Raw genomic sequence first — 13,327 nt, forward strand, 5'->3', positions numbered from 1 at the left:
GGCGGTGTCTGTTGCAGTTCCTGAGCCGCTGGTGTCTGTGACTGTTCCTGAGCCAGGGTCTGTCCCTGTCCCGCCTTGGTCTTCACCGCCGTGGCCGCCCGAGTGGTCGTCTTCACCCTGGTCGTCTCCGCCGTGGTCGTCTTCACCCTGGTCGTCTCCGCCGTGGCCGCCCGAGTGGTCGTCTTCACCCTGGTCGTCTCCGCCCTGGCCACCCGATGGACTGTCTGCTTCGCCCTGGCCGCCCGATGGACTGTCTGTTTCGCCCTGGCCGCCGCTTAAGCCGTTCCCCCTTGCTCCTGTTCCCCTCCATGGACCTGGCCCCCCATCCCACCCCCTGATCCTCCACCTTTCCACCTCCCGCCTGAACTCTTGTTTTGTTTGTTTTTTGTGGGTCTTGGAGCGTCTGGTAGCCGCTCCGTAGAGGGGGGGGTTATGTCACAGTGTCGGGTTTGTGTATGTCCACTAGAGGTCCTCTTCTCCCACAGGTGTCAGTCACTGTTGGACTACAATCCCCATCACTCTTGTTGGACTCATTAGTCATCATCACACTCAGCTGTTCCCACTCACCTTGTTAGTGTCTGTCTATTTATACCCTCTGTTTGATCACTTGGTGTGGAATCCTTGTATTTGTCACCCGCTTCCCAGAGTCTGTTTTCGGTTTGTTTAAGTGTTTATTTCGTGTTTTTGGACTGCTTTCATGGACCTTGACCTTTGCCTGTTCCTGGTATTGTGAGTACGGATTACCCATTAATAAACTGCGCTTGGACTATCACCCATTTGTGTGCGTGTCGTGACAAGAACCTTGTGGTTGATAATCACAATGTAAGATTATAGCATATACAGTATATGAAAGAATAAAATAAGTAACGTGAGCACCATTCAGTTGTAAGCAGTACCATTTGCAGGCTTTTATGTTCATCAAAGATCATAAATTCCGTGGGGAAACCAATAGATGTTGGTAAATGTAAACTATTGAACAAAAACAGTAGCATCAGCATAAAGTACGGCTGGCTGAAGAGTTAGCAGAGATAATCTGAAATTCTAAAAAGCCACTGGATGCTAAAAATGACATCCAGAAATGACAGTTTTTTGGATAGGATATGATGGCTGCAATATAGATAGTGTGGTTATTTGAGAAAAGCATTTAAGTAACCACAGAGTCCATTTGAAGTGGAGAAAGTAGCCTACTCAAAGACATGTGAATGGGATAAATCATAACACTCACTTTTTAAGCCATTAGTAGGCCTAGTTAAATGCTAGGACATTTAAGTAGCTTTTATAAACATGCCTTAGAAGAAAAAAAACATTCCTGGTGTGCATCTTGAAACAAAACAATGGCTTAACTGAAAGCAACTTGCACTGGCATATAAATATCATTAACATGCATTTTAGTCTGGGACTATAGGATTAAGCCTTGTCTTTGAAACCAGGCAAATATGGCTGTAGGAATGGAAGTCCTGCCATACAGAGCCTGTAAGCTTTTTGATTGGGTTTATTTACACTAGAACATGCATGTGCATTAACTGGATCAGACTTAAAGGCAGAAGCTAAAGTTAAATGAATACTGTAGTTAACTGAAAAAAACTATTCTACAGAACACAAAATTGGTTACCATTGACTTCCATTGTAAAGACACTCTTTTCATTCTTTTTATCTTTACACAGAAGAAAGAAGGTCATACAGGTTTTCATTTTTGTGAGAACTAAAACAAAAATGGTGAATCCACGTGCCCACTTTGAACCCGTTGTGAAATCTGTGTGGGGAAATCTTTCATGGGAAATTCTCATTGAAATATTGGATTATTGGATATTGATTGCGAAAATTTGCTGAACAACAGTAATTGTGTCTCTACATAAGATAATCAAAAGTCAAGTCACCTTTATTTGAGGAGCTCTTTTCCAAAACGCTATAAATCCATTTCAATAGTTTTCAGGAAAATTAATTTTTTTACCTAGACCCACACATTTTGTGAATATTAAATTGATCCGGTTAAAATGGTTGTGTGGCTCAGTCTGAACATGTTGAACAATGATTATTAAATCAAACAACAATATTGTTGATGATAAATTCAAAGTTAATTTATTTATTTTTCAAAACGCTATAAATCCATTCTTTTTTTTTAAAAACGCTATAAATCCATCAATTGTTTCCAAAAAAATTATGGTTTGTCTTTAATACTTTAAATTAATCAAGTGCAAATGCAAATGCATGAAATAAATAAAAGCTAACTATAATAAATAGTTAAATAAAATAAATAGTAGGCTACAAATAAAATAAATCATTCCAATGACACATTTTAATATTGTCCAGCACATAACACTCATACAAATACCAGTCCTTAAATACAACAATGTTAAAAATAAATTTAAATCATTTAGTAATTTAGGCTAATTGTAATTTGGTGCCGAACCTGAAAAAAGTAATGATAGCCTAGTAATGGTAACAATATTCAATAAGTTATTTAGTAATACTTTCAGAGTAATTTTTAGAAAGTGTCAAACCTGTAACAAATAAGACCAATTTGTCCTACATATGCATGAAAAAATAAATTATTAAATAATGATAACGATATTCAAGTCAGTCAGTAATAAATAAATAAAATAAAAATCAAGATAATAAATAAAAATCAGATCGTCCGGTGACAGCCTCTCGGCCTGACAGAAACCTGTGGGAGCAGCTTTGTTGACATCCCACTGTTGGTATTAACGCGCCTCCCGCGAATCTTGTTTTGTTGTTGTGTTTTGTGATTATCTTTGTCCAGTCTGCGTTTTGTAAACTTTAAAGCACTCATTTTAAAGGAATTAATGAAATAAACGTCTGTTCAGATCGCCGCCTATTTTGATTGCTTAGAACGCGCCCGAATTCTGATTGGTCGAGAGGATGTATCGCGTTTAGGCTAAAAATAGGTTCGGCGCTTATCGCGTTTTGGAAAGAAACTGCATCTTGCAGTACATTTTAAACCAGGAAATATCGCAATTTTGGCATGACACGTTGATGGAGCAGTGAATAGGTTCAGTACACAGCAAAATGAAATGATAAACTCATTTTTTTTTTAAATGGCGTTTATCGCGTTTTGGAAAAGAGCTCTTCATTTATATAGCGCTTTTAAAGATATAGATTTTTTCAAAGCAGCTTTACAGTGATAATAGGAAATTACAGTAACAGAGATTGTTGTGGCTTTACAGCAGCTCTAGGATAAAGTTATTGTCCAGCTAAAGTTAGTTTTGATTGATTGATTCACTTCCGTTGGAAAGATCATAAGTTAAAGTTAGTTTTGATTGATTGATTCACTTCCGTTGGAAATATCATTAGTTATTAACTCAGGGGCCGCTAACACGACACAGTTCTAACATAAAACTCTCAACGCACTCCGGCCCGCTCCTCTGCAAAAAACAGTGCCTGGTGGCTCGAGAACGCAAACCATGAAATAGATTCCAAAAAAATTTTTTTGAAAAAAAAAGCTTATCTCTGTGCAAACCTCAAAAACACAAACCCATGAAAACACAGACGCCATGCACGTGCACATCACGTGTTTAGTCTATAGGTATGCGTGTTTGAATATATATGTACGCAGGCATGTAGTCCTTCTTTACAAACCAACCCTCAAAAAACTACTTGTCTGCCCTTAAAAATGTATAATAAAGAATTATTTATCGCCTCTGCATTGCCACATGAACCGGAATTATCCCGACAACGTTTTATCTTTACAGAGGTAAAGGGAAGGGAAGGAGGCCTTCACAGGGGAGAGACTTGTTGACACTTTAGGACTGCATTGTCGTCGGGTTCAGGCGCAAATCTCTCATCATATCTAGATACAGCCTGGATCCGGCGGACTGCGGTAAACCTCTGGATAAACAAGACTTATATTAGCGTAGACGCCATCCTTCTTATGATGTAACAAGTACATCAGGATTAATGGGAAGTGTTCCCGGTTCCGGCTGACCTAATATATGCAGCCTAACATTTAATTATCGAAGTCTATAATGTGTTATGTGTATGGTAGGTCAAAGAGATATGTTTTTAGTCTAGAATTTGAACTGACAGAGTGTGTCTGCTTCCCGGACAATGTTAGGAAGACTGTTCCAAGGTTTTGGTGCTAAATAGAAAAAGCATCTACCGCCAGCAGTCGATGTTGATATTCAATGTATAGCCAGTTAACTATAACTGGCCAAAATGTTGAGCTCGCAATAGACGTGAAGGACTATAATGCATTAAGAGATACCTCAAGTACTGGGGAGCTAAACCATTTAGTGCTTTGTAAGTAATCAGCAATATTTAAAAATGTATACAATGTTAGGGAGCCAATGCAGTGTTAACAGAAACGGGCTGATATGGTCATACTTCCTGGTTCTGGTAAGAACTCTAGCTGCCGCGTTTTGGACCAGCTGTAGATTGTTTTTTAAACGTGCAGGGCAACCACCCATAATAGCATTACAATAATCTAGCCTTGATGCTAACTAATTGTTCCGTATTTGTCATTGAGTGTATATTACGTCATTTAGATATTATTTTAAGATGGAAAAATGCGGTTTTACAGATACTAGACACGTGACTTTCAAATGAAAGATTGGTATCAAAGAGCACACACAGTTTCACCGACGACGAAGACTTGACAGAGCAGCCATCGAGTTTTAGACGTATTCCAGGTTATTACATGAGGACGTTTTTTGTCCAATAATTTGAATCTATGTTTTTTTCAGAATTAAGTAGTAGGAAATTACTAGTCTTCCAGTTTGTTTATATCTGCTATGCATTCTGTTAGTTTTGTGAATTGGTAAGTTCCGTCAGGGCGTGAATAAACAGAGCTGAGTATAATCAGCATAACAGTGAAATCTAAAGTCATGCTTCCTAATGATATCTCCTAAGAGTAGCATGTACAGAGTGAACAGCAAAGGTCCTAGTACTGAGCCTTGTGGTATGCCATACTGAACTTTTGATCAATTTTATCGAGCGGTTTAATCATAGCCAGCTTAAAAGTTTTTGGTGCATATCCTAATGACAAAGATTAATTAATAATATTAAGAAGAAAGAAGAAGAAAATTTGCTGAACAACGTGTCTTTTAATTGTGTCTCTACATAAGAGAATCAAAAGAGAATCTAAAAATGTACACAAAAGTCTATATGAAACTGTCTATGGTGACAGAGAGCAACAGATGTATGTCCATCTTGTTCACAATATGAGAGGAACACCCGGGAACGTGAAGACGAGAGGGATGGAGTGTTTTATTGAAAGCTTGGAACCCGATAAAACAAAGAGGCAGGAGAGAAGAGTCAGAGCGCTCTTCAAAGCAGCTCAGCTCACAGAGATCAGTGGGCTTGAGAGCTAATGCTGACCAGGCGCGATGAGAGGAATCAATGGGTGTGCTACTGAGGAGCCAAGGGGGTCGAGAGAAGGTGGAGAAAAGCAAACACCTTATGTTACTCGATGTGTGTGTGTGTGTGTGTGTGTGTGTGTTTGAATGTGTATCCACAGTGAAAAATCAACAGAACTATAACATTTTATAAAAGGCAAGAAAAAATGTCAACAGAGACAGCAACCAAATTCGATCGCGAGTGAGCGTTCAGAATAGCAGCATTTGAAAAGAGAAAAGGTGATATTTCATAACCAGGGGGATTTATGACGCAGGTTTTGAGATGCTCTATGCATCAATGTCATGGTGAGAAGACAGAGTAACACAGCAAGGACAATGTGACATTAGAAGAGATCTTGAGAAGGTGTGAAGAAACAGGTAAGGGAAGAGCTCTGAAAAAGACGTGTGAAATTCATGCAGGGAAGGTCACACATGCCAAAACTGACAACAGTAGAAGGAAGTGCAACAAAGAAAGATACAGAAGCCAAATGAGGGGAGCACAACAATTACCATATCTAGATATATCCCACCTGCTGAAGTCGGATCCTCACCATCTGCTCCTATAGAGGGATATGAAGAAATTGGAGGGGAGGAAGGAGAGAAAGAGAGAGGTGGTAAATCCTCTTTCATGTAATCTATATGATAACACCAAAGCTATTAACATTTAACAGGTGTTTTAAAAAAACAGGATGGTTTTGCATGTATGTATATCATACATAATACGTACTACTTTATGCATTTTATTTTAATAATCTTCTATTCAATATTCTATTTTCTAACAAAAACAAAAACATTGGCAATATCAGGGGACACTCCCAGTGCTTTCATTCTTACAGATATGTGATCTCCAGAGAGTTTTATTCTGACATCTTTCATAACCTGAGAGAGGCTGACAGGCCTTACATTAGTGACTGACAGCAAAAAAAGAAAAACACCCGGGAAGCCCATACTTATTTCATACATTATATGACACTGTCTGTTGCCATTCTGTTCATAGAGCACATCTCAGCTGAACCCACTCAAAATCCATTTGTGACGTCTGAAAATGTGCGGTGGATGGAAGAAGAATATAATACGGCTGTCATCTCCTTTCATACTTATTACTTATTTTAGCTCTCCGAACCGGACCGAATGACTGCTGCTGCTGTTTGAATGTAGCTGATGACAGTTCTCGTAATCGCCTGAAGGTCAGGCTCTTTGGAATTAGGACAGTCTCGTAGGGCAAGTTTTAATACAATATCTAAACGTTGCTGTTGCTGTCTGACCCTGCCACTCGCTCAGTCGGAGCACAGCCCGTATTTATCATTCAGCAGCAGCTCTCAGATTATCCGGCTGAGTTTGCATGTGTTTGACTGTTAATCGCTGTGCTGTGGGCCTTAAAGGCAAGGATGAACCCGACCTGTCTCCAGCCATTATCATCGACCTCCATCAACCTGATCACGTTGCAGCAGGAAGACTCATGACACACTTTCTTTTCTTCCTTAATCTGTCTTCATCCAATTCATCTCATTTTGAAAGGAGCTCTTCTTGGGTCCCGATCATATCAGGACTGAGGTTAAGTTTTCCTCATTGGCTGCAGTTGATGAATTGTTCGGGTTTTTGTGGTGTTGGTGGAAATTAGAGGTTAACTCTCTCTAAAGGAATAGTAGATCCAATAAATATAAAGAAAAAAAACCTTTCAATTTGATATTGAACTTTATTCTACTTCCTTTGGTATTTCCATCCAGAGACAGAGATGTAGAAAGTCAAAGCCAAAGTCAATAATCCATGTAAACAAGCCGAAGACAGAGCGACAGCGAAAAAAAGAGAGATCTGAGCTGTGCGAATGCACCAACCCAGCAACAACGCAGCTACTCGGGTGCGTGCCAATGTCTGCTACACTACAACATCCATAAGAGTCATTATCTGAGCCAAGACAGAAGTTTAACTACAAAGACATGCACAGGCACTGTTTACAAGCTTTTGCGTGCCAAACACAGCCTTTCCTGGCAAATATAAACACACATGCACAACGAGGGCACAAAGTACGATTTTATGTTAAAACAATTCAAAGGCACAGGAACACACGTTTACTCAATTTATACTATAGCCATAAAAGAGCTGTGCAGCATTTTAACAAGCTGCATGAATACAAATATAACATCACACATCCAAGCACTTGACTCCATCCATTGCGTGAACTTTATATTGTTGTGGTTTTCTACTGTATTGCTGTTCTATCTTTCGTTTACAGAGCAGAGTGACAGTTCACAGACATGAAAGGGCCAGTCCCCATGCTACATCTTCCCACTTTCTTGCTTCCCCTCATTCTTCTGGGTCTGGTTTCTAGAACCGTCTTTGAGTCTTGTGTTATCTTCTCTCTGAAACATAGGGCTGCACACTAGGGATTTGGCCCGGAGCCTCTAACATGAAAAACAAGGTTGTGGAGTTGTGAAAGGGGGGACAAAAGTATGTGTGTATTTGCGTGTGTGTGTCTATGTGTGTGTGTGTGTTGGACGGGTCTTTGGCGAGGAAAAAAACAAAACTAAAATTTTGTATCACAAATGTGCTCGGTCTCAACATGACATCAAGCAAGGTGTCTGGAAAATGCCCACTGAAGTGCAATGAAAGCAAACCACATTGTCCTTCACATGACAACTGGTCTTCACATACAAGAAACAAGAAACTAGGCGTGGGGGAAATGTGATTGGTACAGAATGGTCCAATCAAGACGTTGCAGATCTTCATTAGTTTAATTAAAACACGTACCTTGTCAATAAGCGTGTTCGACTTCATGTGTCGTTGCGCAAACCAAATGGCGTATTAAATCAAAATACAGTGTGAGCGACTCCCGCCAAAAAAAAAGCAAAGCTGATGTAATGTCTGTTTTATTCATACTGGAAGCCAGAGGGCGCCCTCAAGCAGAAAGTCCACATGTGAGACTCATAAAGACATAAATCTTATGACGTTCCAGGAAGTTCCTTATATAGACAAAGGCATCCAGAGATCACTGCAGCTGAATCAAAATCCCTTTCAGGAAAGTCATTTCATTTTGCGGCCATTTTGAAACGCCTCTGGGGCAGCTATTTCAGTCATGCATGGGGAAATGAACAGGGGATGAATGGGGCAACATCAAATTATCAAAAGCTGTTTGTGGCAAGCAGAACAGGGGCCGAGAGGTATGGACACGGACCAAGGCAGGTTAAAGGGCCTATATTATGGATTTTTGAAAATGACCTTTCATGTATTGTAATATAGCTCCAAGTGAATGAAAATATCCTGCAAAGTTTTAAATCTGAAAGTGCACCGTATATAAAGTTATTGTCTTTCAAAAGTAAGAGTCGACTCTGATTCAATTAAATTAATTGTTTTTCAAACGAGTCATAAGCCGTTTCGTCGTGACGTAAAGACGAAACATTAGCCCGCCCACTTATTGCTCGCGCAGACACCAGGGAAACTTAAACATCAAACCGGCAGCTGATTCCTGTGGATACTGGACAGCATCATGTCGAGGAGACGCTGTGCTCTACAATGTGATGGTAAAGACTTTTTTTTCACTGCCCAAGGATGAGCATGTGAAGAATCTGTGGTTAAAATTAATCTTTACCATGATACTACAGCAGTATAATCCTAAACTTTTGCTGTTCCCTTTATTTTACTGACGACTGTTTCTCAAATAGCGGAGTTCAATCCAGGATTAGCAAACCACTTGCTCTTGAAAGACGGTGTTCAAAATACTAGGTTTGAGTTTTACATTGTGTAGGTCTCCTGCTAACTGGCTAACTCATGTTATCACTACTGAAATACTTCTGCAAATCAGCTGTGGGCCACTATTACATAAAACTGTTACATAAAAATTAATGCAGATTGTCTGTCGTTCTCACTACTTTGAGGAATGATTAATCATGGAGCAATATCTATTTTACCAATGTTTATGTTACATCACTCATTCACGCTAGAGCTCAGCTAATGTATACATTGCATACATGCACTGTTATTGATACATTTTCCACGTGTTCACCGCAATATATTAGAAACATACTCGGTAAATAAATGAGTACAAGTGAAATAATCGGTTGATGGACATGCACTTGTTAATGCTGATGGTGAGGAATTGCAACATCTCATAATGTACCTCAAACTGAGTAGTGAATCACAAATATTTGTTTTTATTATGAGTGTACAGTCTGTACACAAATAAAAACAGACCCTGTAGAGTATTTAAAGATTTGTATGCGCTGTTATAATGAGACAAAATCATTTGGCATTGTGCCGATTTGAGTCATGGAAGTCTCACTACTAGTCCGGTGATAAAATATGCGTGAAAAAATGGCAAAGCCTCATGTGCCACTTCACTCGCTGTTTCCTCTTGAAAAAGCGTAATATTGAATGTTGTGCATCCGCCATTGTCACCACATGTTAATGAATTCTCAAGCGCAAAGAAAATCACATCATAGTTTGAAAACAGCAGTTGCATTTTACCTTGCAGCTTTGGTCAATCTATCAGTTAAAGTAACAAATCAACAATTCCTTAATTTTCTTATTTTAATAAATCAGGAATCTGGTGGGGTGGAGATGTAAATGTACCAAACTCGTATCGAACCGTGACCCCAAAACCGTGGTACTTACCGAACCATGACGTCTGTGTACCGTTACACCCATACTTTCAATAAAAAAAAAGTATTTGGCTTAATAGTGTGGTGGAGGGTGGCGGGAACCGGCAAACGTTTCACACATTTTAATTAAAAAACAAACAAACACAAAACTAATGTAAAGCAGCACCCGCACACAGACGACAGCAGCACACACATAAACAAAACATAACGTAAATGTCCCAGGCCTGGTCCTCTCTCATCCTTCACTCTCATCACTCCTCCTTTTATCCAACCGGAGTTTTATCCTCCTTTTATCCAAATAAATCACACTTATCTTTTTGTAGCATTTTGCATCACTGTGATGATATTGTGCTTTAGTTGGAACATGTAGACAAGATATATAAATCAGCAGACACTGGATCTGGGTGAAAAATTAGGTGACATCTTCTCCTAAAGCAGCTCAAACACCATCTGAGCCAAACAGTGGCACCGCACAGTCTCTAACACAGACTCTCTAAACTGATTACAGGAAGAAAGACATTACTGCCAGACGTCACAGACTCATTCAATTAGTGCTGGAACTGATGTGTTGTATCTGTTCCGCCCCGTCCTTCTGACACTTTGATTAATTCTGTGTAACTGGTTAGATATGTAAAAGCTAATTCTTTCTTTTGATTCAGCTATATTTAATGGCTGATAAACAGCATTCGTTCTGAAAATAAAATCCGACAATCAGCTTTTTACGCAGTCTGTTGTAAATCCCTTGGGTCTAACAGAGAATTAAAAATCTGAGCTATTATATAATTACTGTGAAATGGCCAGAATGGTTGTTAGCAGCCGTCATTATACTCATCCCAGGCATGCTACTGTAGAGAGGAACCTTCCTGTACAAAGCAGCACTTCAGGATTCAGCAAGAGGAATGTATGTTCAGTTAATCAAAAATGTGAGAGGAAACACTGAATTTGAAAAGATGAAAGCAGTAGAGGTCAGGAAAGTAACTCTTGAATGGCAGAAACTGAATATTGATGTAGACTTCTAAAAAACTGAATATTGATGTACTTCTAAAAAACTGAATATGGATGTAGACTTCTAAAAAACTGTACATAAACAAGACGTGTTCTTATGGCAACTCAGAGTTAGACTCCAAGTACGTCAGTACTGGATTTTGTAACACTGACATTTTGTCTATAGTACTTAACATCCCAACGAAATAAAAACTATTTTAAACTTATTGTGGTTTAAAACTCTTCTACTGAGAAAGACTTGAAATGTGGTTGAATCATCAGAGTTTTTTAGCGGGCAACAAAACATCCCATCCGATTCTGCAATATTTCTGCTATTAGAGGGACAAACCAATTTTATGGCCCTGAGCATTCCAAGTACTCATTTTTTCTTTTCTTTTTTTCTTTTTTTTAAATAGAGATGCAGTACAGCAGCACTGAGCAACCAACATTTTACAATATTCAATTGTAACCTGTCAAGTCCATGTTAATAGGCAATTGATTGACTCTGTTTAACATAAAAGCTGCCTATTATTTTCATTTCATGATAGATAACCGATAAATGGCAGACAGTGAAATTATCTACTATTTTGTCTATAAAAAAATAAAAAAAAGTAAATTTAGGCATTAAATTTCAATGTACCATATGAAGTAGATGTTAATATTGAAATTTGCTAAAGTTCAGATTTAACAATGTTTTAAATTGTTAGTCTTTATAATAAGATTACATAATTGAGCATTAGATAATGTAAAAGAAAATCGAATTATAAAAAATGCACAATTAAATCTAGTGTTGTATTTTTTAGTTGACAGCCAGAACCAGCATTTTTTATCATGTTCACAAAATTGTATGGCCAACTGGGAAAATGTGTCAATGGTGTGAAAGTGTTGTGGCATAAATGATAGAAAAGGCAGGGAAAGAGATATATCAATATTGGCAAATATTACATAAATATACTGATGTTTTTTTGAAAGAAAAATATATACATTTTCAAATTTGAAATTTAATGAGGAATAATGATTACTTAAAAAGAGTACATATTAGCAATTCTATAGCCTATGTATATATTTCCAATTCTGTGTATTTATTTATTTATTATTACAGGGACAGTGCATATTAATAAACATTTCTGCCAATATGCCAGAATTAGCCAGAAGGCTATTTTTCATCTGCAGTCCCCGGACAGATGTTAAAAGTCACCCTAAAAGAGAATAAAATTACATTAAAAAAATGTACAATACATTTTGTAAGAAATCCTATTATGTTAAAAAAATACAGTCGAAATACAGCAAACCAACAATCAAACAAACATCTGACAAAGACATAACATATACACACACACAAGGCAAGAAGCCAGCAATGGATAGAGCACATATAGAAATGTGTTAATGTTGACAGCTCTGAAATTCAAGAAGCCTTGAAAGCCTTGAAAGCTTATTCGTTGAGCAGTTAAGTTTTTACTATGGAATGACAGTTCATAATGTTTTATGAAGGTCAATTAGTGAGCTTGACTATCTCCATTCAAAAGTTGGAGTTTGGTAAAAGTATGATTGTGTTAATGTTTTTAAAAGAAGGCTCTAATGCTCACAAATGCTGCATTTATTTGATAAAAAAATTAATACCAAACGTTTAAACCATAATGTACAGGTGAAAAATGATTAAAAATAAATAAATAAATAAAAATATTGTAAAAAAGTTCATTTATTTCAGTAATTCAACTTAAAAGATGAAACTAAAAGGCCTATAGACTAATTTCATGCAAAGTGAGATAGTTCAAGCCTTTATTTGTTATAATTTTGATGATTATGAAAACCCCAAATTCAAAATCTCAGAAAATTAGAATATTACATGAAATCTATATAAAAAAGGATTTTTTTTTCCTCTGGAAGAAATGTTGGCCCTCTGAAAAGTCTAATCATGCATATGTACTTAATACTTGGTTTGGGCTCTTTTTGCATGAATTACCGCCTCAATGCCTCAATGCCTCAATCGAGTTTCACCTGTATACACTGATGAAACTGAAAAAAGGTTTGCAGACAAATAACATGAATATACGTACACTTATACACAAATTCTTGATCTCACATTATATCAGCCCAGCCCTCCATCATGTCCAGACACCGAGAGCTACATTTATGATGTTCATTGTTTTAACTAAGAACTAATTTCTCACAAATATCTTGTCATCTGCCCTGATTCTACACATTTAAAACACATTCCTAAGTGATAACTTGTAAAAAGCTAGTTAGTACAGCCACAGGCAGATTTAATAATTGCCAATAAGGATTTTATCAGTTCAAAAGCCCCTTCTCTAAAGTGGATATGTGTCAATAGTAGATATCACATACTTTGAGTCAGTAATGTACAGACAGTTAATTACAGCTTTTTAAATAAGTGCT

At 37.8% G+C, this 13,327-nt stretch overlaps 1 protein-coding gene across 2 annotated transcripts in view; it reads right to left on the bottom strand.

Annotated features, from left to right (window-relative positions):
* The window catches only part of edil3a (EGF-like repeats and discoidin I-like domains 3a), a 226,486-nt gene that overhangs the window by 169,774 nt on the left and 43,385 nt on the right, over window positions 1–13,327 (bottom strand). Inside the window, exon 2 of one of the 2 annotated variants that reach the window (XM_079607124.1) lies at window positions 5,882–5,911. The exons of the other annotated variant lie outside the window; for it this stretch is intronic. Coding sequence (XP_079463250.1) covers window positions 5,882–5,911 — 30 coding nt within the window. The remainder of the gene's footprint in view (window positions 1–5,881; window positions 5,912–13,327) is intronic. 2 annotated transcript variants of the gene reach the window in all.

The sequence above is a fragment of the Phoxinus phoxinus genome, assembly GCF_949152265.1.
Source record: "Phoxinus phoxinus genome assembly, chromosome: 3".
Lineage (NCBI taxonomy): Eukaryota > Metazoa > Chordata > Actinopteri > Cypriniformes > Leuciscidae > Phoxinus > Phoxinus phoxinus.